The 26769-nt window shown below is 41.0% G+C and overlaps 2 protein-coding genes across 3 annotated transcripts in view; both read right to left on the minus strand.

Moving 5' to 3' along the window:
• Nucleotides 1-14278, minus strand: part of LOC308400855 (uncharacterized protein) — a 218367-nt gene extending 204089 nt beyond the window's left edge. Inside the window, exons 1-4 of one of the 2 annotated variants that reach the window (XR_013972424.1) lie at nt 14018-14278; nt 7976-8409; nt 7194-7457; nt 2500-4698 (exon numbers count right to left, since the gene is read on the minus strand). Coding sequence is in view for 1 of the 2 variants with exons in the window: in XM_080888871.1 (XP_080744997.1) it covers nt 3530-4698; nt 7194-7457; nt 7976-8282 (1740 nt within the window). In the remaining variant the exon portion in view is untranslated. Of the gene's footprint in view, nt 1-742; nt 4699-7193; nt 7458-7975; nt 8410-14017 lie in introns of those variants that run through there. The other variant, XM_080888871.1, reaches the window with a different exon arrangement.
• Nucleotides 14279-19770: 5492 nt separating this feature from the next.
• LOC308401259 (tripartite motif-containing protein 16-like) lies at nt 19771-23699 on the minus strand. The gene has a single exon (XM_080889402.1). It carries the CDS (start codon nt 23671-23673, stop codon nt 21997-21999), a length of 1677 nt encoding a protein of 558 aa, XP_080745528.1. The 5' UTR covers nt 23674-23699; the 3' UTR covers nt 19771-21996.
• Between the last annotated feature and the right edge of the window lie 3070 nt (nt 23700-26769).

A 26769-nucleotide genomic window follows, 5' to 3' on the forward strand; every position in this document is an offset into this window, starting at 1 on the left:
GGAGAGGGGACCAGAGAAAACTACAGAGTCCGACATTGTTTTGGCAAAGTTACACACCGATTGAATATTGATTTTAGTGACCTCCGATTGGTGTAACCGGGTGTCATTACTGCCGACGTGAATTATGATTTTACTGTATTTACGTTTACCCTTAGGCAGTAGTTTTAAATTTCCTTCAATGTCGCCTGCTCTGGCCCCTGGAAGACAATTGACTATGGTTGCCAGTGTCCCTAGGTTCACATGTCTGAGAACAGAATCACCAATTACCAGATTTTGACCCCCCAGCTGCCCTCTTTCCCCAGCTGCTTGAGATCTGCCGGGGAACAGCTAGCGGGGCCAACGCTATCTTCGGCTGCACCAGCTACAGGGGCCTGGCTAGCTATGGGTGAATGAAGGGTGCGAAGCAGAGTCTCCAATTCAGTAATCCTGGCCTCCAGAACTATAAATATGATACATTTCTTACAAGTATTATTACTGCTAAGGGAGGCCGAGGAATAACTAAACATCTGACACAATGAGCAGGAAAGTGCAGGAGGGACAGTTGAAGTAGCCATGGTGCTAACGAGTCGGCTATGAGCTAAGCTAAGCTAGCTAGCTTACTTACAACTGGGCTCGTCAGCATATTTACATGCTTCCATCTCCCATTTATGCTCGGTAACACCTCATAGTTTTTGACTTTACTTTTTCTCCCTCCCTCCCTCACGCTCACACACACACACACACACACACACACACACACACACACACACACACACACACACACACACAGGGAGGGGTGGTCCCACACTTTCTCCCTGTAGCACGGGCTACACCATGAGGCTACAGTCTTAAAGGGCCATGCCTGTAACACTCTGCCGTCATATTAAATCATTTTTTTTTTTGTATACCAATTAAAAAAAAAAAAAAAATTTGTCACATCAATATGCGGGCTGCAAGTACAGGTGACGTGGGCCACAAATGGCCTGCGGGCCGCGAGTTTCAGACCCCTGTTCTAGAGGCTTCTCAAAAGCGTCTAGAAGGAAATTAGTTATCGTGTGACAGTTTTATGGCAAAGGAGGGTGGGACTAGGGATGGGTACCGGTGTCCAGTGCCATGATGGCACCGGTTCTGACATAAACGGTAGTAACCAGACTGAAAAGCAGCGCACATTTCGGTGCTTTTTTTTCCTGAGCTGTGATACACTTCTAGCCAATCATTTTACGTTTCCGAGGATAGTAGGTGGGTGCAGGTACGTACGTTCTTTTAGAGCAGAGCTACAGATTAAAAATGCCCAAGGTGAAGCGGTCAAAAGTCTGGCTTTACTTCACAGCAAAATATGCAAACTCAGCAGCCTGCAACAAGTGCTTTAAGCTGATACTGTGATACTGTCAACACCTTGAATCCGATGAAACACCTGGCGACGCATAGAGTTTTTTTTTTTTTAAAAGCCGAGAAATGCGCCGTATTTGATAGCTTGCTGTGAGACCTCACACCGAGCACATCTACTGCGGGTGTGGTGCCTGTTATCGGACCTGGATTTAGAAACATCCCCCACAAACCCGAAGAGGAGAGTCCTGGCCCCTAGCCCTGCCAGTGTAGCAGAAATGATGACGGATGATGATGGCAGCAGCAGCCGTTCTTCTCTGCGTGAGAAGCTTTATGTTGTTCGTGTGTAATTTACGTTGAGTAGGCTAACCACGTTATTACATTAATGCATGTAAGGTGAACTAGCAAACATCATCATAGCTACATATGGCTGTCTTCTTGTTTGATGGCAGATACTCCCTTCACCCTGGCCAAAAAGGCTAAAATGACCAAAGAAAAAGGGAAACAGCTAAACATGAGAGGTTTTTGGACAAAGTTTGTGTTTTTTTCCATTGTTTAAGCACTGCTTCCAGCCAAGAGTGATACCATATATGCCCCATAGCTGCAGAAAAGGCTAACATTGTTATCTCTTTACAAAAAAACAGCTGAACATGAGAGGTTTTTGGACCAATTTTGTGTTCTCCATTCTTTAAGCACCGGTTTGAGCACCGTTTGAGCACCGGCACCATTTCAAAAGTACCGATTTGGCACCGGTATCGGATAAAACCTAAACGATTCCCAGTGTTGGGAAGGTTACTTTTAAAATGTATTCCATTACAGAATACAGAATACATTCCCCAAAATGTATTCTGTAACGTATTCCGTTACGTTACTCAATGACAGTAACGTATTCTGAATACTTTGGATTACTTAATATATTATCATGCTTTTTACAACAACGTGAATGTATTATTGCTGTGTGATTTATTACTATTACTGAAGGTCCGCGACTCCGAACTGTAGTAAAGGGACCTCTGACTAATAGGGCGGGGTCCCTGTCGGCTCGTAGCCGAAAAATAGCTTTACTTTGTTGTGTGGGTCAACTTTTCTTGCGAGAGACAGAGAGAGGCGTTGAAAGACTGTTCCAACGGAACTTATTGTTTTCGGAGGAAAACACGAACACTGTTTACAGTCGAGTCTTAATAGCTTACTTACAACTGGGCTCGTCAGGCACTCTTCTTGGCTGAAGTGGTTATTATATTTACATGCTTCCAGCTCCCGTTTTTTCTCGACGACAACTCGTACCTTTCCACTCCCCTTTTTCTCGCGCTCACAGACCCATAACGTGTATGGCAGTCCATTCTCCCCGCAACACGGACTACACTGCCCATGATGCTACATTCTTTAGAGCTATGCTTGTAGCATTCTGCCTGTTAGCTTAGCACAACAACAACAACAACGAAAAGGCGCTCTCTCACCCAGGAAACACACAGTCACAGAAAGAGAGAGAGCGTCGCCCTGTAACCATGGCAACCGTAACGCTGCCGCCTGGAACAACAGAACGTAGCTGTCAAACAAAACCCAAACAGTCCTGACCCGCGACAATATGAAACAGGAAAGTACCGCAGTGTAATCCATTTATTTCAACAAAGTAACTGTATTCTGAATACCACCTTTTTAAACGGTAACTGTAAGGGAATACAGTTACTCATATTTTGTATTTTAAATACGTAACGGTGGTACATGTATTCCGTTACTCCCCAACACTGACGATACCCATCCTTAGGTGGGACTGACAAAATATACTGGGGACTTCCCCCTTCAAGCATGAAACTTGGTATTTGATACTTTTGCTCCCTTACAAGAATAAACACAATTCTTGACTGTTGCTCACTTTCTTCATTTTTATTGTGACTTAAACTCAGTTGAGCAAATGATTACAACTATTAACCAGAAGACTGGATTGGGGTCCATTTCTCCCATTATAGGATATAAAGCAATAATAATAAACAGAGCTAAACAATGAACCAATCGAAAAGAGCATACTGAACCTTAACCCTCATGAAATGTAAGATCAGTTTTCCTGATGCAATTAATAGAATAATGTAATAAACTGAACAAACAATGCTGAGAGTTCTTTACTTCTCTGGAAAAAAAGAAAAAAATATTTGAATATGGATCATCTTTTCACTCAGGTGTTCAGCAATGACTCACAGCTGTCCCACATTTTCTAAGTATATACCTTTTACACCGTATGAATTCTCATGTGCTTCTTTAATTGTAGCTTATCGACAAAACTTTTCCCACAGATGCTACAAGGATACGGTTTCTCACCTGTGTGAATTCTTACATGGCAGTCCAAACGTGACTTCTGAATAAATCCTTTGCCACAAGTGCTACAAGAATGTGGCTTCTCACCTGTGTGAATTCTCGTGTGTGTTTTGAATCCTGATGAGTCAGCAAATCTTTTCCCACAGGTGCTACAAGAATAAGGTTTCTCACCTGTGTGAATTCTCCTGTGTTTTTTAAACGCTGATGAGTCAGAAAATCTTTTCCCACAGGTGCTACAACAATATGGCTTCTCACCTGTGTGAACTCTCATGTGTGTTTTGAATGCTGACAAGGTACAAATTTTCTTCCCACAGGTGCTACAACAATATGGCTTCTCACCTGTGTGAACTCTCGTGTGTGTTTTCACCGCTGATGAGGTAGCAAATCTTTTCCCACAGGTGCTACAAGAATATGGCTTCTCACCTGTGTGAACTCTCTTGTGTGTGTTGAACGCTGATGAGTCAGAAAATCTTTTCCCACAGGTGCTACAAGAATAAGGTTTCTCACCTGTGTGAATTCTCATGTGTTTTTTTAACGCTGATGAGTCAGAAAATCTTTTCCCACAGGTGCTACAAGAATATGGCTTCTCACCTGTGTGAACTCTTAGATGTGCAATCAGTTTGTATTTATCAGGTAAAGTTTTTCCACACACGTCACATTGTACAGACTTGTTCTTTGTGTCTGTTCTACTTTGACTCACTGACACAGGACTGTTGTCTACTCTCTGACTGTGATGCCTCTTCTTCAGCTCTGCATTTCTAGTTGACCTTGAGTCCACATGCCCATTTTCTTCATAATCTCGGCTCTCTACTTCAGCAGAGCTGTGAGAAAGGAGCTGCTCGCTGTTTGGTTCTGGTTCACTGTGGTCACTTTTCTCATAAGCAGGTGTCACCTTGAAAGTATCAGTCTCCTGCTTCAGTCCAAGCTGCTCTCCCTCCTGACTTCTGCATAGTTCCTCCTGCTCCTCTTTAATCTGTGGAGGCTCTGGGTCCTTCTGGTCCAGACTGGAGTTCCTCTCCTGGTTAAAGACCTGCTGGTCTGTAAGAACATCCTCTTCTTTAAAAGTATGCTGCTGATGGACATCTAAAGGCACAAAGGGGACAAAATGATAGCAAAACAAACATTTGAGAAAATATTTACTGGTCTAAACCATTAGCAGATCTCTACATCTTGAGTATGTTGCTCATATATACCACTGAAATTTAAAGTGTATAAATATGTGAAAAATTAGGAGGTTTGAAAACTTTGAGTTCTTCTTGTGCCTTGAACCCCTGGCTAGTGTTGCGAAATCAGTTTTACCCCGGTTCTTTTATTCGTCGAAACTTCCAGAGACGGCACCAGAACTCAGTAGTCATTTCACAAAACCTTTAGTCATCTTTATAAATCTTCACTCCTTTGTCTGTGAAACACAGTTTTGTATGGGCGACCCCATCATAAAACCCCCACGGTGTGTTGCAAACTTTGTCTGTGTCTATGTGCACGAGCACATGAATGCCTACATGTGCGCGTTCCCACGTCTCTATGTGAGTGCTCGTGAGTGACTGTGTATGCATACCTGTGTGTATGTGTGAGTGCACATGAGTGAGTGTGCATGTGGATGTGTGTGCGTGACAGTTAAAACACTGTGGGTGTAGGTGACTCCCTAGGTCATAAAACCCTTCTCCCTTCCAGACCACAGTTATCCAGTTACAAATGTTGAGACCCCCACCCAAACATTCTCTGGGGAATTTCCACTCAGCATTAACTCCTCTCGGTTTTACTTTCACAGTTCAAGTGGGGGAGGGGTCTCCTACAAACTACTCCTAAGTTCACGACACAGTCAGGCCTTTATTATATTGAGGGCAGTGTCTCTACAATAGTTCTACATTCTATGTTAACACATTTCTAAACTCTAAAATCAGCTAAACATTCCTACACTAGCTATCGAGCTGGTGGGTAACAGACGTCTCTGAAAACGTCAGAGCACTTTTGCAAATAGGTGATGTCTTGATAAACCGTGCAGATATCTGAAGTTTACACAGCTACAATTCTCACCTGAAAATATGTTAAAAGTTAGTTTTAATATTACTCTTTCTGGGTGACAAAATTAAGTAGCTGCCGCCATTGTTGGGAACGTAAATTGGCTGGGGCGCGTTATAATTCCTGGGATAGGTTGGGCCACGAAGGATACACCCAACCCAGCCTTCATATCTGGGGAAATGAAGGACGCATTTGTCGGCCGCATGGTGATGCAGCCCAACTCTTGATAGTGGCTCAAGAGTCGGGAGTTCGCCTTGTAATCGGAAGGTTGCCGGTTCGAGCCCGGGCTTGGACAGTCTCGGTCGTTGTGTCCTTGGGCAAGACACTTCACCCGTTGCCTACTGGTGGTGGTCAGAGGGCATGGTGGTACCAGTGTCCGGCATCCTCGCCTCAGGGTGGCTGTGGCTACAATGTAGCTTGCCATCACCAGTGTGTGAATGGGTGGATGACTGGTTGTGTAAAGCGCTTTGGGGTCCTTAGGGACTAGTAAAGTGCTATACAAATACAGGCCATTTACCATTTGGAGGAGTCTTCGAATTTGGACAGCCTTCATTGCATCGCTGCAACGTAATGGCCTACAAATGCAGACTCCGAAGGATGCAGGCCCTGAATTTGGACACAGCTATGATACCGGACACTGCTTCTTCTTCGGGGTATAACAGCAGCTGTCATTCTTGTACATGCAGTGCTGTCATCTTCTGTTTCAGTCCGTTATTACAATCTTAAATCTTACAAAACTTCACACGACACGTTGACTATTAAATTAGTGGTGGACGATTTTGATGGTAGACTAATCATGGCAGCCCTAGAAATAAATAAATGTTTTTTGTTAAATGAATGTGGATGTCTGGATTGGCTATAGTTATAAGAAGGCATGCTGGGGCAGAGCTCTCTTACACAGTGTTTTGGCTGTGCCTGAAATGTCATGAAAACTCTCTTCGTTTGATAAATTTCAGTTTAGAAACTCTGAATTCATTTTTTCCAAAACAGAATAGAAATATTTATTCATACTTACTCAGACCTGTAAACTGTTCAAATCTCACCATTTCCATGGTGCAGAGGAAACATGTAATTCTTAAACTTAAACTGATAACAGAACAAAATGAAACTTGTGTTGTTGGCTTTGTGTCTCTGTGCAGATTTTGTCTGAGCAGTGGGTGGAAATTTGAAACTCAGATGTTTCACATCTTTCATTCTGCTGAATTCTTATGCACTAATTTTTCACCTTTTTGCATGAATTAATGGTGGAAATGCATTTATGTAAATGAAAATAGAAAATTATGCCAAAGAGATTCATTCATGCTGCTTTTTACTTTTGGACCTTCAATTCTTCCTGTGCCTCTGAAAATAAATGCAACCAACTAACCTAACCCAGCTGTCTGCATGGCTCTGGAGAGTGAACAAGGGGAGAACATGCAAACTCCACACAGAAAGGCCCGGCCACATGGTGGAGTCAAACTCAGGACCTTGTTGCTGTGAGCCAACAGCGCTACCCATTGTTCCACTGTGACACACATGAGTCATATTCACTGTTATTAAAACATCACAGTCTTACATACCTATTCTGTGTAAGTTTATCTCAGGTTTAGAGATGGTCTCCAGCAGTCTGAGCTGCTCTTCATCAGTCCAGACAATAATGCCTTCAGCCTCCTTCTTCAGTCCAAGCTGCTCTCCCTCCTGACTGCTGCAGAGTTCCTCCTGTTCCTCTTTAATCTGTGGAGGCTCTGGGTCTTCCTGGTCCAGACTGGAGTTCCTCTCCTGGTTACAGACCTGCTGCTCATCCAGACCCCCCTCTTCCTCACAGTCATGTTGTTGTGGGAGGTCTTGAGGAACAAAGAAACACAAGAACAATAATTACAAATGTGTTGATATAAAAACTCAAACTATCTTTTAAAAGCTACATGCTAACATGTTAGCATCGACGTTTCCCAAACTAAACTGCAGGGTGACACCATGAAAACATCAGTGTGTGAAATCCTTCTTTAAATGAAGCTTCACTTCAACTGCAGAGAAGTCTGTTAACAACTTGTTAAATGTGTTTTCTGCTGACATCTAACTAGATCTTTACTGCACAGTCTCAGTGTTTACAGAGGATCTAAAACACACCTGATGTACTCAACACTGGAATCTGTTAGAGAAAAAAAAGTTTAATGAATAAATCAATTAAAATGTTTTAAAACCTAACCTATCAGTGACCATGGACCTGCACCAGTCCAACATAGTCCATCACTGGACACTGACCCACAGCACTGATAAATACCCAGTTTAACATCTTCTAGTAAAGTCAGTCACACTGAAGAATCTGAGCTTGAACAGCACAGAGTTAAAAACATGTCCATACCTATGATGTGTGAGTTTCTGTCGGGTTTCCAGCTGATATCCAGCAGTCTGTGCTGACGGTTGATCTCCTCCTCATACTGGACGATGGTTTTTTGAACCTCTGAGAAGATTTCTTCACAAACAGCAGTTAGTCTCTTCTTGATGAACTCTCTCAGATACTGAACTGAACTCATCGCTGCTTCAACTGGGGCTGAGCGGATCAATACAAGCATCGATGAAGCGATCCAGACGTTGGTATCAGATCCACACTGATGTGACGGGATCAATACTTCAGTTTGTGTCTCTCCTCCAAGTTCAGTCCGCTTCATCAACAGCAGCCATGTCTGCACACACACCGCTCCTCTACCACAGTAGTGCTGTCCTCCTCCGTTCTTCTTCGGGGCCTGATGGCGTTTGACAAATCAGCTTACAGTTGCATTAATCCCGCCTACTGGACTGGAGTGTGGACAGGAGAATAGCAGGAAAAACAAGGATAATTATATTCTTTCATCAATCTTATAATTCAATAGAACAATCATCCATTTACTCGTAGATTTCTGAGTTTAATGAGGAGTCTCTCTTTCCAGAACATGTTGTATGGCTGTATTAAAGAAGACTGCTATCATCATTTCCTTATTTGTTTGAGCTTTCCTGATTTCTGATTCCAAATATAACAAACTATCCATCGTCCCTCTTTCTTCATGAAACCCACTCTGATCCCCAGAGAAGAGACTGTTAGTATCTAAAAATCAGCTTCATCTGTTTTCATTCTCTCCCCAACAATACGATGGGTTTTTAACTAGTTTACTATTATCTGCTTCCTGACTGATGGAATTGTGCCTTTTTCATATACAATATTAAACAGTTTAATATCACTTGAAGTCAACTGTGTCATGTGGGCTAACATGTTGTAACACACACCATCCTTTCATCTTGCAGTTTGCTGAGCATTTAAAATGCACACTGAATTCATCCAACACGTTTATGAGAACGCATCAATTTACTAGACGATTTAATTACACACTAATCAATATTTATAACAAATAATATATTTATGAGCACAATATCATTTTTTTAAATAATCTCAAAACATTTCTGACTGTGTGTCTAAATGAAATAAAGTCCAAGATAAGTCAATAGCTGTGTCCCAATTCATAGGCCGCATCCTTTGGAGGCCGATTATGCCACAGCCAGGTGATGAAGGCTATTGATAGGTTTATGCTACAAACCTATTCGCTGGAACATTAAGGACAATTCAACTACACAGCAAACAGCATTAAACACCAAGTAGGCAAAGTTCTTCGTGTTACTCATGCATGAGGGAGAGAACCACGACAAGCGTCGTTCCTTCGCTTGGCCCCAGTCGCTCTCGTCCGCTCCCCCGTAACACTGCTCTTTTATTAAGGTTACATGAATATACATAGGTTCATTAACATATGACGTCTACAAACACACAAAGAGTACCTTGCGTGTGTGTCTGTGGTCAGAGTGTGACCCCATAAATGACGTCCCTAAACCTGCTGGTCTGGAAATCCAGCAGTTCATCTAAACAAAAGGCACTTAGCCTAAAACAGATAGACACGTTTATCCTACCATAAAACAATAAGAGAAGGTATGCCCTCTCCCATGCTCCCAGAGTGTGGGTGGGAATGCCAGAACACTAATAAGCAAATAAGCACAAAGCCTTTGCAGACTATTAAGGATCACACATCCTATCACTACACAATCGATTATACACCTCTAAGCATATATGGTTAAATATTTCTAAGCATAAATGACAACAAACAATACAAATCTATCAGCTATCCCAGTTAAAAGTCTGCTCCAAATGCATCCCACAGATGCGTCCTCCTTTTCCCAGGATTTCAAGGATGGGTTGCGTGTATCCTTGGTGGCTCAACCTATCCCCAGGATTCATAGCGTTGCGGTGACTGTGGATATACGGTTCACAGGGCTTGCAAAATTTCAAAATTCCTGGTAGCCCTTCGGGCAGGGACTCTTCAGTTTTTGGTAGCCCAAAAATAAATTTAAGTAGCCGGAATAAAAAAAAGAGAGCAATTCTTTGATTGATGTTTTGTTTCCTGTTTTGTTTCCGTTACAATATTATACACTAAAGTATAATATTGTAACGGAAACAAAACATTAATCAAAAAAATTGTTGAAACAGAAATTACAACATTGTATAAAAATTACAATCATCAACTCAAATACTTGGTTCTAATTGAACAGAAATTTCTATGAACTTGTAAGAACTGTGTAGGACATGAATCAGTCTGTGTCAGATCCTGAATTTGAAATTTCCACTGAAGTCACGGGTAAGAGACAAGTGGAACCAAGATCTAGGCCATTTGCTTTTTGAAGTTTGCAAAGACTGCTAAATTTTGTCAGTGGTAGTTCACTCTTTGCAACATAGTACGCTGTTTTAAACTGATTTTCAGGTTTATTTTTAGTATGTTATTGGCAATTGGTGTTTGTTCTGGGAAAGATATTGCAGACTGAGCAATAATGCATTTCTTGCATTTCTCATGGGTTCTAATGGGGGCCTTTCTTAAAATGACTGGTCCCAGTAACAAAGGTCCTTGTCGACTCAGAAATCGAAAACCAACAACACACCCGGCAGAACATTGTTATTTACATGGGTGCACATCAGTGGTCCGCATGTGCGCATTCGCTGTCAAAATAAAAGACGTGCACCAGATAAGTTGCAACGCGCGTTTGCATCCATATAAAAGGCACTGTTTTTGTCCGCTAGAGTGGGATTTTCACGGCACATTCCACACCACATCTCTGTGCGTTCATCATTTGTTTGAAGCCAGCTCACCTCCTGCAACCACTTTTCCGAGAATACGTGCTTCTTTTGTGGTTCGGACTCCTTCTGACATTTCTTTGGAGGTGGAGGAACACCAAAATAATTGCTTAAAGGAGCTTGCTTCTTCGACATTATTCTGTCCCCTGCATGCGTGGTTCTGGTACACGAAGTGACAGATAGCTAAACATATGCTGTAAGCACTGAAAGCGTTGAATGATGAGTCAGACGTGAAAGTAAAGTTGAGGGCTGTTTACTTGTTTGTCTTCATCAGCGTACAACTTACAGTGATTTCCCAGAACTTGTCAAACTACAAAAAATACAAAAAGAAATATGCGCAATAAAGAATTATGCATTTGCTTCACATGGCGAACAGATCTAGGCATTTATATATAAATCTCTCCAAATATGCATAAAATCAATAAAATATACAACACTCACTACTTATAAAGATGAAACAATTCAAACTTACAAACAATGCTTCTCCATGGCATAACACAGGTGGATGCTTAAGGATTAAACAGGGAGACTTCTGGTACGCCTCATTGTGCAAATCCCAATACTAAAATGGCTTCCTGCATTACCCCACTCATGTGACTCTAAACATCCAATAGGAATACAAGCTAAACCACATAAAAATTCACTTGACCGCAGTCTCCAAGCTAACCACTAGGAGATGCTAAAATTCTCAATGTGCACATAACATTACAGACATCTTTAACAGTTCTAAACAAATGTCTGTCCTCCTCCAGAAAATCTTATGTACGCAAACACGAGATGCAACTTCTTATCCTGTGCGCGTTTTTTATTTTGACAGCGAATGCGCACCTGCAGACCACTTATGTGCAGCCCTGGTTATTTAGCTCGTCATATTGCAGCCACAGAAATTCTTTTGTCCATGAAACCATAAAGCTGCACTTTCTTTTTGCCTTATAGTCTGATTTGTCATAATTTTTCCGTTTTGTGGTAAGCTTTTCTTTGGCTGTCACTTCTTCACCCTGACCTGTCTTATTTGGCTCAGCAAAACTAAAATACAGTGGGGCAAAAAAAGCATTTAGTCAGCCACCGATTGTGCAAAACGTTACAGGTCTGTGAGAGCCAGAGATTTTCCATGTTTGAGGTGACCAAATACTTATTTTCCACCCTAATTTACGAATAAATTCTTTACAAATCCTACCATGTGAATTCATGGATTTCTTTTCACATTCTGTCTCTCACAGTTGAAGTGTACCTCTGGTGCAAATTACTGACCTCTGTCATCATTTTAGGTGGGGGAACTTGCACAATCGGTGGCTGACTAAATACTTTTTTGCCCCACTGTACAGTGGGGCAAAAAAGTATAAATTTAGCTAATGCAGTCAGTGAGACTAGTCTCGTTTCACTTTGACAATATAAGTGGACCTTAAAATGTTATTAATATATTAAAAAAATATTCTACTAAAAATAATCAGTGGTGAAATTTAACTCGACTCAAATGGTAAGCTTCAGTGAAAATTTAACATACATTTATTTCAATTTCATATCACATCATGACTTCTTCTCAGCTCAACTTCATCTCAGAAAAATGTTTTTCTTTTAAAGTGAATATATGAATACTTTATATAAGAATGAGACAGACTTATTTTAATATATAGCAGCACTATATTTGTCTGAAAGCTTTAGTTACTCATAGTAATGAGTAGTAGTAGTAGTAGCAACTCATAAGTTAAACCCAATTTTAACTTATAATCACAATGCAAACTTTGTACTTTTTATTTAAAGAGAAAAACAGCTAAAGGGAAACAGGACAGAGACAAAATCCAGCAGAAAGTATTTAAAACAACAGCGACAGACTCCAGTGTTATACAGTGGGGCAAAAAAGCACCTGGCAACAGAGGAGCTGCGAAATCTTTGTTATTATCTTTTAGTTTACATTTTGACTGCCCGATTGTGAGCCTGTGGTTATGCACAAAAACAACATTGTTTTTATTTTATTTATGGAACATTATTATTTAATAAATGCTAATAATTTATTTCTGAGTAAGTTTTTCTTGTAAATCTACGCTGTATGTTAATAAGATAACTCTTTATTGTCATTGCACAGTCATAGTACAGTAGTACAATGAAATTGGAAAAACTGTCCTACGTCGGCACTACATATAACACAACACGACACGATATGACACATCACATCACAACACAACAAACAACACAACACAGTATATTAACTTAGTATAAAAAAGAAGAATAAGTGTATGTGTATTGCACACTGTTATTAAAAGTGCCTGTGTGAGATTTGGGACACAGCTTTGACTAAGAACTCTTTTTGTTCTTACTTTATGGCTTTAAAAAAATATCGAGATATACATCGTATGTTGCCATCCAGCTAAAGAATATCGAGATATGAATTTTGGGTCATATCGCCCAGCCCTACTCAGTTAAGACTTTAAGAATGCACAAGCATCTACCTAAAATCTATTTATTTAGTCTGTCGTCTGTGGTATTATTAGGTACAATTATAATGTATTGTTCATCTCCCTTAAATAAACAGGCAACCTTAAAGTATGAAATATTCATATATCAAAAACACTTAAATTTGTCTGTTGTCTCAGTGCCCCACAGGCCTCAATGTGAGCTTGAAGCCATGTATAATTTATAAAAAATAAACAGATATTGAAAGAAAGCCAGGGATGTGTTACGTTCACATTCTCAAAAATTATTTACTAGGACTCACCTATCATGTGACTCGAGAGCGCAAACACTCATTAAAACGGCAGTCTCCAGGTATGTTAGTGCACTCATCCCTGACTGTCCAATCGATCAATCAATCAATCAATCAATCAATCAATCAAGGCTTTATTCGCCAGGTGCAGGTTGCCCTGCAGTAAATGTGCTATGTAAAGAAAGCTGACGTGATTTGTGACTTTACTAAAATTTCAACCTTTTCTTCATCATCAGTTGCATTTATATCGTTTATTTGGCACTATTGAATAGTGATAAATACTTCAGACTTTCCCAGGTACTAACACCTGCTGTCACAGCTGACCCGCATATTAAATCAGTAACACTCTGTGAACTCTCTTTTTCCCTTTCAACATCAATACACACCAAATTATTATCTTATGGATAAGCCAGCATGTTTTAGAGTCGTGTGTCTTTATCTTGCTGAACCACATCCCTGCAAACACTCATCAGAGATCCGTTTCTCAGTATTTTAGCACTCTTCATCTCCCTACAGGCGTATTTATCGCTGTTGTAGCTGAATCTGGTTCCACTCACCGAACGACGACCGTCTGGAAACGATTTTATGATCACTTTAAATCCGTCCTCGTGTGTCGTTGTCACGGTTACACTGCGCTCACTGTCCGTTTCCTCCACATTACAGGTTCACTTTCACTCTGCTTGTTGTTCTTCTTTTACGCTTTGTTCTTTGTTAGTATCTTTTATGATATTTACTAGTGATGTGACGTTCTGTATCGCGGCTTCAAAGCTTGTGTCGAGTAATGGAGAGAGCGTTTCCGCGATGGGCGTATCGGGGCTTGCTTCATTTATGGGAGGAGCTGAAAATGATGACGTCCGAAGCCTCGCTGCCCGGCTGTACCACGTGACTGGTTCAGGAAGTGGTTCGAACTTTGCCGCGAGCTATCATAGAGATATAAACCCCTCAGACTTCATTCAAAATGTGGGTGTTTGATGGAGAGTTGCGGTTAGTGAGAGTTTGGAGACAGTTTGGAGGTTTATGAGAGTGAGGAGAGAAAGTCAGGAGAGAATGGAGCCAACTAAGAAGAGGAGGATGTCCTCCCCTTTATGGCAACATTTTGATTTTATTCCTCCCAACAATTCAATTCAATTCAATTCAATTTCTTTATTGTCCCACAAGGGGAAATTAGTTAAACAGCAGGAGGATAAAAATAAACAGAACAATACTATAAAAAAATAATAACAATAATAATGATAGAAAGTTCCAGGACAATTATTTGCCATTAAGGAGACAAGACGCAGTAGGGATAAAAGAGACCTGGAGTCTTTTGGTCCTCCTCACAGGTAAAACGGCGGCCGGAAGGCAACAACTCAAACTCACTGTGAAGTGGATGGTTCACACAATTAATAATAGAATGAGCCTTTCTAAGCACATTTCTATTGTAAATGGCCAAAAGTTCATCTTGCCAGCGCCCTGAAATTTTGCTAGCAGTTTTTACCAGAAGTCCCAACCGATTCTTATTCTTCACTGTCAGGTTACCAAACCAGGCAGCAATACAAAAAGACATCACAGATTCGATAAAACTTCTATAAAACAAAGACAACATCTCAGATGAGACATTAAAAGATCTCATTTTCCTTAAAAAGAACAGTCTTTGTTGAACTTTTTTAGTAGTGGCATCAGCATGAGATTCAAAACACAGTTTATGGTCAAGTACCACACCTAGATATTTATAACTCTCAACGATCCCAACATCGGCCGTTTTAATGATAGTGGGTGATGAGCTATAAGAGGACTTCCTAAAATCAATAATCACGTCTTTAGTTTTTGACACATTAAGTGAGAGGAAGGACTCATCACACCAATTCACAAAATTATCTACAACCTGTCCATGGCCTGACTCCTCCCCCACTAGAAGACTGACGATCACTGTGTCGTCAGCAAACTTCAGGATGTATCTGTTTGTGAAATTAGTGCGACACTCATTCGTGTACAGAATAAACAGAAGGGGAGAGAGACAACAACCCTGCCCTTAGCAACAGGAACAATAATACCGGTAGCATGTTTCCAAATCGTAGGTACTGTCTGTAGCTCTAAAGAAAGTGAGAAGATATAGTGAAAAATCCCACTCAGCTGATCAGCACAAGTTCTCAGTACCTGTCCACAGATGTTGTCAGGTCCAGGACTCTTGCTTTTGGTGTGTCTAAAAAGATTAGCTACCCCCCTCTCATCAATGCAAATAGATGGGGGAGTGATAGTCTTTTCCCTCAGTGTGCTGGTCTGCCTAGAACAGTCAAAGTTCTCAAAACGAAGGTAAAAACTGTTAAGACTGTCTGCCAGATGTTTGTCAGAGGTAAACCCCTCTAAGGTAATGCTACTTTTACCTTTCTACAGAAGATGTATTTTCATAATACTGATGGTGCAATACAATTTATGTTAAGCTGTCTTTACTTTTGTACAAGGTGAAGTGTTTGCTATGTGCCAGGGAGCTGGGATATAACAACAACACCTCATCCATGCTTAGGCACTACAGAGCTTTGCATCATAATAGGGGGAACACCGATTGTGGAGCAAGACCAGGTGAGCCATCAAATGCAATGATAATATAGCATGCAGTAATGTTACTAAATGATATAACAATATTATACAACTGTAATAAGTTACGTGTGTGATATTTATATTTGTGCTTCGTCTTTATTGTCTTTCCTCAGGAGAACAATCTCAAATAGATGAAGACCTGGTTAGCATGGTGATGGAGGACTCCCAGCCATTTAGCATTGTGGAGGACAAAGGATTCAAAATATTTGTTAAATCATCAAATCCTAGCTATGTTCTCCCCACTAAAAAGGCCATAAAAGCAGTGAAAATTTAGTTTTTACTGAATAAAATGTGAACAGGCAGGACTGAGGCCTCAGTGTGTAGCTGTCCATATCTCAACGTTACAAAAGCACAACCACCGTCCACACCCCAACCACACCTCACCTCACAGTAAATGATCATTTCCATTTTAAGCATTTCCAAATAATCATTTTCCATACTGCCAGTATAAATATACACAGTATACTGTCGTTGCTTCCAAATTGGCATTTGATGCATCCCTCCCCTGAATTTGGACCAGCCATCCTTCAAATTCGGAGAAAAGGACGCATTTGTCGCCACATTTGAAAGACTCTTTGAATTCCGACAGCCCTTCGCTGCAGGTGAGCCCATCTCCCCTGCACAACACTGCAGACTGTGCACCACAATCATCCTTAGATTAAAAATAAAAATCAGATATAATTAATTTCAACTGTAAATACCATCTATCCATCCTCTACTTCTTATTCTTTTCAAGGTTGTGTGGGAGCTTATCCCAGCTACCACAGGGTAAGAAATACAAAGAGTTTACAAAGAACAGAGATGACAAACTTCAAAGGTAACTGAGAATATTCTGGTATGCATGTTTATGCAGAAGTGTTTGATTTTAATGTTATTAGTGCACAATGCTAAGTAGATTTATTCAAAAGTCAAATAACATACCAACATTGGCTTTGATGGTCTGATGTTTGGGGCTTTCCATTTCTAAATGTTACAGATGAGATTTGCATCCAGCTCCTGTCCTGCACACAGTTCGGACAAAATCACCCCATGAAACCATCAGAAACTCCAGGCTGGAAAACAGTTAAGTTATAAACTTTTTTAAAAACAAAAACAAAACAAAGAAAAAAAAAGCAAAAATGTAATAAATGGAATTTATAAGAGCGTTACGCAGAGAGGTGTGGAACACATCAGACATCACTCAGTCTAAACTGAAGTAATTAGTACTTAGTTTATTGGACATCCCTTACACATACAAACAGCAACTTCCAAAAATGTCCCCCTATCTTCTTCTTCTTCATTTTTAACAACAGCTTGCATCCAAAGATGTTGCACTACTGCCATCTCCTGGCTTTTATTCTAAATTCACTTCCAAATCCTTAGATCTTCTTGATGAGACCAGTATTTCTTAAAAAACAAAACAAAAAGCCACTCCTTTCCCTTCATTATGACTTAACTGATTAACCACCTTTTCAAACGTTAGTTCCATTACACCACCCATTTCTACCCTCAACACTCTCTTACATACTTCCTACAACTAATAAGCACATGTTCAACCGTCCCCATAGCATTACACCAATCACACAACCCAGTCAGATGTTTCCACATCCTAAAAAGAGTACCATTTAGAAAGCAATGACCTGTTTGTATTCTACTTATAATAACCTATAATATCCTGTCTATTTAATCCACTATGGCTGTTAACTTCTATTGTGTTTTGTATCCTATATAAATGACTCCCTTTTACTTCATTATACCATGCCATTTTCCAGAAATTCTTACTTTCTGTCCAAACTGTATTTTTCCCTTGCTTTGCTTTGTAGTAGAATTCTCTTGAACGTTCCAGCGAATAGGTTTATGCTACGAACATATCAATGTATTTATAAGTTACAATTCTGTTTGAATCCTGCAGCTTATCACACATTTGATTTCCATGTGTGACAACTGTTCTCGGACTCGTTCCCGGTGGGTGATGGGCTCCGCCAGGGCTGCTCTTTGTCTCCGGTTCTGTTCATAATTTTTATGGAAAGGATTTCTAGGCGCAGCCAAGTGTGAAGCAGCGGGAATGAGGATCAGCACCTCCAAATCTGAGGCCATGGTTCTCAGCTGGAAAAGGGTGGAGTGCCCACTCCGGGTCGGGGATGAGTTCCTGCCCCAAGTGGAGGAGTTCAAGTATCTCGGGGTCTTGTTCGCGAGTGATGGGAGAAAGGAGCCGGAGATCGACAGACGGATTGGGGCTGCAGCTGCAGTAATGCGGACGCTGCACCGGTCCGTCGTGGTGAAGAGGGAGCTGAGTGTAAAAGCGAAGCTCTCAATTTACCGGTCGATCTACGTCCCTACCCTCACCTATGGCCACGAGCTGTGGGTAGTGACTGAAAGAACGAGATCGCGGATACAAGCGGCAGAAATGAGCTTCCTCCGAAGGGTGGCTGGCCTCTCCCTTAGAGATAGGGTGAGAAGTTCGGCCATCCGGGAGGGGCTCAGAGTAGAGCCGCTGCTGCTCCACATCGAAAGGAGCCAGCTGAGGTGGTTCGGGCATCTGACAAGGATGCCCCCTGGGCGCCTCCTGGGTGAGGTGTTCCAGGCATGTCCCACCGGGAGGAGACCCCGGGGCAGACCCAGGACACGCTGGAGAGATTATATCTCTCGGCTGGCCTGGGAACGCCTTGGTGTTCCCCCGGATAAGCTGGAGGAGGTGGCTGGGGAGAGGGAGGTCTGGGCCTCTTTGCTTAGGCTGCTGCCCCCGCGACCCAGCCTCGGATAAAGCGGATGAAGATGGATGGATGGATGGATGGTGTGACAACTGCAAGTGTCCAGAGTGAGGACAGACTGAGGGACCCACTGCTGCACATCATCTGTGAGGCTTTGCACCCCTGATGATCCACCAGGACAAACTCAGCAGTGTGTGAGGAAGAGGAGGAGGAAGAGCCAGCAGCAGCTGACAGATGTAGAGAATAGACAGACTGTTCCCTGTTTGTAAAGGACTGCTATAAGTTTAAAATAACCAATTGTCTGTCCTGAATCAGTCTTATTAGGTAATGTTCAAATAATTTTATCATTCCAGTGTTTTCAGTGTGGGAGAAAGTACTCAGGGCCTTCAAGTTACACACTATGAAATGCAGCAACAAGTTTAGTATTCAGAAACCTAAAGTATGTATCAGCAGCAGAATGGAGCTAAAAATGGTGGCCCCTAGAAACAAAGCACGTACAAATTCCAAAACATATTTCTAGCCTTAACTACAAAGCGTGTGGTCATTGGATTGGGACACAGCTATTAGATACTATCTAGCTTTCCAACACTTGTTTCGGCAGCAGAATTCTATACTATACACCCATAGTCCAATACTGATCTAATTAACCCAGTATGTACAGCTTTCAATGACCCCCTATTTATTTCCTGCCAGCTTTATATACTCTGAGACCACAGCTTCTCAATTCAAAGTGGCCTATAAAAGAAGTGCAGTTAAGACAAGCTTCCTCTTTACAGAAACAAACAAGACGGCTACCACAGAGGTAACTTTCAAACATTTTGCTGCATTGGTGCTTTCAACAAAGCAATAATCTGTTAATCTTGTTTTCCTCTTTGAATCAACATAAAACCAGGAGTCACAAAAGTAAAACAAAATGACAAAAAAGTATGACACACATCGAGTGTTCGAGCAGGGATAAATGATTTATTTCTTTTAGTTTCATTAACTGTATACATAACCTATTTTGGGGAATTGTGGATTCCAATCTGATTAATATTTCTCCTTACCACTAAACTGTCTGATAGTCCCTGTTAACACATGCCTGCTGACAGATGATACAAAGTAACATGTCTTTGAATAAAATCTGAAGTCTGTTAATTTTCTGATTTAACAGCAGATTTCTCGACACGCAGGACCGAAAGTGGAAAATATATTTATTTGACATTTTAATCAGAATAACAGAGAAATAAACAGTTGGTGAATTCATGTGAATGCTGCTTCTGCTGTAAGTCACAGACCTATAAATGTATAAATGCTCCACAATTCTCATTTCTATCCATCATCTTGAACACTGACTATGAATGTGTTCACTTCATTATTGTGTGATTTGGTTTCTTCACGTGTCTCCTTCAGTGCAAATAAAGGACTGTTAGAGTGTGTGCTGTGTGTTTTTCTGAAGCATGACAATCCTTTCCAACAAGTATTTCCAGCTGTTTGTCTCCCCTCTGCACTTTAGTCTTTCTTCTTGTCATGTCTGTGTTTGTCCACCAGGTGTCACCCTCAGCTCATTTTCTCCAAATCAGAAGCATCAGATTTGTGGAGACGCTCTGCCTGCCAGACACAGCTCAGGGCAAAGCAACATGTCTATCCTCCACAATATACAGGCCTGTGTTATTTAGTATTTATATTTCAATGTATAAATGATCGAGTGTGTTCAAACTTTACACCCCAAAAATGACATTAAATGTCATCATTCTAGACACAATAATAATGCAATATCAAAAACCTCAAGGATTCAAATCTTACTACATTGAAACATTTAAAAACTCAAAGACATTAAGTTTACTGTCATATATGATCAAGAAAATCAACAATCTTCACATTTCAGAAACTGGAACCAGCTTTAAATGTGACTAAAATAATGATAAAACAATCAATTCTCTAATAATTGACTAACTGATGAATCACTGCAGTTCCAATATATTGTTGCATTTGACAACCCACTACAGCAACTACAGAAAACCACTAACCAGACTGATGACAGATTTCAAACATGCTGAATATGAAGAGTAGTATCATTTAAACTCACATGATTATCAGCCATAAGAACACATTCAGATTTATATTGATGTAACAAAGGTATATAAATGTAAGTACAGTTTGAATCAGTGCAATATTATTTTTCACACATCAATGTGGTGGGCTGCAATTTTAAAGCCAACATGGTAACGTGATATTCGGCCAATGGTGTGGAGATTCAGCTTTTTAGATCGAATTAAAATCAAGTCACTCAAATTTTTTTTCTCTCTGCAAAGGAGCAGAATTCTTGAAACAGGGTTCTTTAAACAGAGTTATATAAACAGCAAAACAGTACATCACAATACACAAAACAAGAAGACAACACACAGCAAAACAAACAAAGCAAAGGCCAGGGTGTAGAGCCTTTAAGCACAATCAGTAGAGACACACAAAGTAACAAAAAGAAAAAGCTAGTGGGGTCATATCTGACCTTCCTGTAATAGGAGACAACAAACAGCTGCTGAGTAACTTTACCATTCCTTGTCCTTTCACTGATTTAGTTTTAAGTTTAAACTAGTACAAGTATTTTTCCAACTTTGCAAATGTTGATATTACAACAATTATGGATTAAATCACTGGTTAACTCCGATGCATCAATTTTTACCCACGTTGTTGTGTTTCTGATATTCAATACTTGTGTTACATAACTTGCCCTGCCTTTCTTTCCCCTCCTTATTGTCCATCACTTTTATGACTCCTTTTTACAGGGTTAAGGCCAAAGTGAGCTCAAACGTTTGAACTTAATGATTGTTGGCCCAGTTTGGACTGTCATACCAGGTGCATCTTCCAATGGGCCAAGTTCGACTATCTGTATGTCATAACCTGTCACCATGGTCTATAAATCTGTCAAAAGTTACATATAAGTTGTACTTAATAAATTACAGAGCAAAACTGTATGCATGAACAGGTAATCATTCAACAGATGACACAGCCTTATGATATGAATATGGATAATATTTCACTTAAGTATATGAGTCTTATAGAGTTTGATTATAAGAGTTAAATGCTTAGCAGGGTAAATCCTCTATGAAAAACATTCCAGTGTGGATATCTACTGTGTACAAGCATACATGATTATATGTAATATATGTCCTCAAAAAATCCAGAACAAATGGACAGCTGAACTTCTCCGTCTAAAATGTAAAGCCTCATTTAGAAATTACACAACTACATATAATGGTCAGGGATCAACATGAACATATCTTCTCTGTCTATTTCACCTTAATCAATTCTGAAGTGACTCCATCTCCATAAAGATATAGTCCCGCATAGAGCGGCTGAGTGAATGTGGTCTGGACTCTGTGGAGGAGAGTCATGGTTTCAGAGACGCTGTAGAAAGACAGAATACCTGCTCTGTGATCCAGGTACACTCCTACTCTGGAGGACCGAGGACCTGAGAGGACAATTTGTGCACTGTTGTACAAGAACTGATAACTGTTAGTGTAACAATATAATGCCCAAGATCTGTCATTGAATCCAAATACACATTCATTGAGGCTCCCAACTCTGCTGATATTCTTGCATGTGACTGCTACACAAACCTCTCCCCCTCTCCACTCCACCTCCCAATAACAACGTTTAGTCAGACTCTCTCTACTCAGGACCTGAAAACACCAATCAGCAAATCTGTCTGGATGATCAGAATAAGACTGTTGTTGCTTCATTCGTGCTACTTTTCTGTTCCCCTCAGATAATAACAGATGTGTGTTTGCTGTGTTTGGATCCAGTGTGATTTCATGTGAATATTTTAAGAATTCAGCTCTGGTCTTTGGCTCAGGTGGTGACAGTAAAACATCCACTTCAGTGACTGTCAGTGAGATGTTTGTCCATTCCTTTCTCAGAATGTCCTGTAGTCTATCTCTGGTCTCTGACACAGCTGCTGTCACATCCTCAAAGTAGCTCAGAGGACGAATATTGATGCTGGATGAGTGTGTAGACTCACTGAGTGCTGACAGTGAGGGGTAGTTGTGTAGAAACTGGTTGTGATCCTCTGTGTGTGAGAGCTGCTCCAGCTCGCCGTCTTTCCTCTTCAGCTCAGCGATCTCCTGCTCCAGCTTCTCCTGAAGCTCTTTGACTCGACTCACTTCAGTTTCCTGCTGGGATCTGACCTGCTGCTTCACATCAGAGCTTCTTTTCTGGAGGAGACGGATCAGCTCAGTGAACATCTTCTCACTGTCCTCCAGTGTTTTATCAGCAGAGCCATTGATGGCCTCCACCTCCTGTTGAAGCAGCTTCACATCTTTCTCTCGCTCCTGGATTCTCTGCTGGATGTTTAGTCGTCTCACCTCGAGCTCCTTCTGCTTCTCAGTCCTTTCTGCTGCAGCTGGGACTGTTTCATGGCCTTTATGTTCATCCATTGAGCAGACAAAACAGATACTCTGCTGGTCAGTACGACAGAAAATCTTCATCACCTCATCATGACGAGAGCAGATGTTCTCCTGGAGCTTCTTGGAGGGGGCCACCAGCTTGTGTTTCTTTAATGATGGTGAATCATAGTGAGGTTGGAGGTGTTTCTCACAGTAGGAGGCCAAACAGAATAAACAGGACTTGACGGCTTTCCACTTCCTCCCAGTGCAGACATCACAGGCCACATCTTCAGGTCCAGCAAAGCAGTGATCAGCTGGAGCAGCTTGGAGTCCAGTCTTCTTCAGCTGCTCCACTAAAGCTGCTAATATGGTGTTTTTCTCCAGGACAGGCCTCGGTATGAAAGTCTTCCTACACTGAGGGCAGCTGTGGATTCCCTTCCTGTCCTCTTCATCAAAGTGGGTTTTAATACAGTTCCTGCAGTAGCTGTGTCCACAGGGAATAGTAACCGGACCCTTCAGTAAATCCAAACAGATGGAACAAGAGAAGGTTTCTTCATCCAGCTGAACTCCTTTCTGCGCCATTTCTCCTCTCAGTGTCAGTGACTGTGTGCGTTTCTCTTCCATATAACTGAAACTAGTCTGAGGTGTAATCTCCACAAAGTCTTTTTCTTCAGTAAACGGAGCTTATCACAGCCTACACGTCACAACATGTTGGTTACACCCATGAGGAGGAAACACGTGGACAGAGAGGAGGTGATGTGTTTAAGAGCAGGAAGAAGAGGGAGGGTTATCAGGCTGTGCTTCACTCCAGGAAGAGGAGCAGTTTGAGAGCGATACTGTGTGTTTAACCCTTTTTATTTACTGCTCACATCAACTTTTAAACCTGTCAACCCATTTTTCTTTATAAAAAAAACTTCCCTTTTTAACTTCCCTTTTCCCACTTAAGTTGGCTTTATTAAACGTTAGATCTTTAGCTGGGAAAACATTTTTAATTAATGATTTAATCACTGAGCACAGCCTTAATTTTATGTTTTTAACTGAAACTTGGTTGGACCAAAGTAACAGTGGAGCTGTTCTCATCGAGACGACCCGTCCTAACTACAGTTTTATCAGTGAGGCCAGGGTGAGCAGGAGAGGAGGGGGGGTTGCTGTCTTATTTAATGAATCATTTCAATGTAAGCAGCTATCTCCTGGAAGTTTTCAGTCTTTTGAATATGTGGCTTTACAGCTGAAGGCCCCATCCAAAGTTGTGTTTCTTAATGTTTACAGGCCTCCCAAATACTGCACAGACTTTTTTAATGACCTCAGTGAACTGCTGTCTGTGATCTGTGTTGATTTTGACTGTGTAATTATTGTTGGGGATTTTAACATCCATGTGGACAACCCTCAGGACAAAGTGACTAAAGACCTGAGTAACACTCTGGGCAACTTTGGGCTGACTCAGCATGTAACAGAGGCCACACATAATAGAGGACACACTCTTGACCTACTGATCTCCAAAGGCCTGAGCATTTCAAAGGTTACTGTGTCTGATGTGGGCGTGTCTGATCATTACTGTGTTTTCTTTGAAAGTAAAATCTCAGCCCACACAAATATATCAACAACAGTGATCACAAAACGGTGTATAACTGAACACAGTAGTGCAATTTTTAACCAGGTCTTCCCATTAACACCTGACCTGTCCAGAGGGTCAGTCAATGAGCTCATCAATAGCTTCAATGCTAACATGTTAAATGTAATGGACACTATTGCTCCCATTAAGGTGAAGGTTATCTCTGGAAGGAAAAAGTCTCCATGGAGAAACTCCACACTGGTGAAAAATGAAAAAAGAGAGTGTAGGAAAGCTGAGCGCAGATGGAGAAAAACAAACCTCCAGGTTCATTATGACATTTATAAAGAGAAACTTCACAATTATAATTTACAACTGAGGAGTGAAAGGAGGTCCTACTTCTCTGACATCATCACTAAAAACAGCCATAATGCTCGGGTCTTATTTTCTACAGTTGACAGGCTAACAAACCCTCCTGTGTCAGTGGCAGCTGAACTTCATTCAACCATGGCCTGCAATGACTTTGCCAAATTCTTCACAGAAAAAATCCAAAAAATTAGACAAGCAATTGGTACATCAACAGCAGATCCAGGATATGTACTGTGTCCACCAAAAAACTGTTTAAATACCATGAAACAGTTTAAACCTATTAACAGCAAAGACCTGGAGGACATCTTAGGTCAACTGAACTCCTCCTCCTGCTGTTTAGATGTCCTGCCAACAAGTTTTTTCAAAAAGGTCTCAAAGACTTTAGAGTCAGACCTGTTACAGATCGTCAACTTTTCTTTATTATCAGGTGTGTTTCCAGAATCACTAAAAACTGCTGTAATCAAACCTATACTGAAAAAGGACAATCTTGACAAGACACAAATGAACAACTACAGGCCGATCTCAAATCTCCCATTTTTAAGTAAGATCATTGAAAAAGCAGTTTCTCAACAGCTCACTTACTTCTTAAAACAGAATAATTGCTACGATGCCTTCCAGTCAGGTTTTAGACAGAACCACAGCACTGAAACCGCTCTGACCAAAGTGTTTAATGACATATGTCTGAATACAGACAGTGGAAAAATGTCAGTCTTAGTTTTACTGGATCTCAGTGCAGCATTTGATACAGTTGACCACAACATATTACTCAAACGACTGGAGAACTGGACAGGTCTTTCAGGAACTGTACTAAACTGGTTCAAAACATACTTAGAAAACAGGAAATACTTTGTATCAATAGGTAACTTCACATCTGAGCAGACAAGTATCACATGTGGAGTTCCCCAAGGTTCCATCTTGGGACCCTTTCTGTTTAACATTTACATGCTCCCACTGGCACAGATTATAAACAACAACAAAATAAACTATCACAGCTATGCAGATGACACACAAATATATATCACAATGTCACCAGGAGACCAAGGCCCTGTGCAGGCTCTTGGTAAATGCATTGAGGAAATCAATGACTGGTTGTGCCACAATTTTCTCCAGCTAAACAAAAACAAAACTGAGGTAATAGCCTTTGGCGCCAAAGAAAAACGATTACAGGTCACCAGAGAACTTCAATCTATACATCTAAAAACCACAAACCAGGCGAGAAATTTGGGTGTAGTGATGGATGCAGACCTAAACTTAGAAAAACACATTAAGACAATAACAAAGTCAGCTTACTATCACCTCAAGAATATTTCAAGGATAAAAGATCTGATGTCTCAACAGGACCTGGAAAAACTAGTCCATGCATTCATCTTTAGTAGGCTTGATTACTGTAACAGCATCTTTACAGATCTACCTAAAAAATCAGTCAGACAACTACAGCTCATTCAGAACTCTGCTGCTCGAGTCCTCACTAAGACCAAAAAAGTGGACCACATCAGTCCAGCTCTGAGGTCTTTACACTGGCTGCCTGTCCGTCAGAGGATAGACTTTAAAGTTCTGATGCTGGTCTATAAAGCTCTGAATGGTTTAGGACCAAAATATGACCTCCTGACCCAGTATGAACCTTCCAGATCCCTCAGGTCATCTGGATCCGGTCTTTTATCAGTTCCCAGAGTCAGAACCAGACACGGAGAAGCTGCATTCAGCTTTTATGCTCCTTATATCTGGAACAAACTCCCAGAAAGCCTCAGATCAGCTGAAAC

The sequence above is a fragment of the Rhamphochromis sp. 'chilingali' genome (assembly GCF_963969265.1).
Source record: "Rhamphochromis sp. 'chilingali' genome assembly, chromosome: 1".
NCBI lineage: Eukaryota > Metazoa > Chordata > Actinopteri > Cichliformes > Cichlidae > Rhamphochromis > Rhamphochromis sp. 'chilingali'.

Excerpts from the sequence above, each read along its gene's own strand:
- LOC308401259 (XM_080889402.1), bottom strand. The coding sequence starts at position 23,673 with ATGGCGCAGAAAGGAGTTCAGCTGGATGAAGAAACCTTCTCTTGTTCC.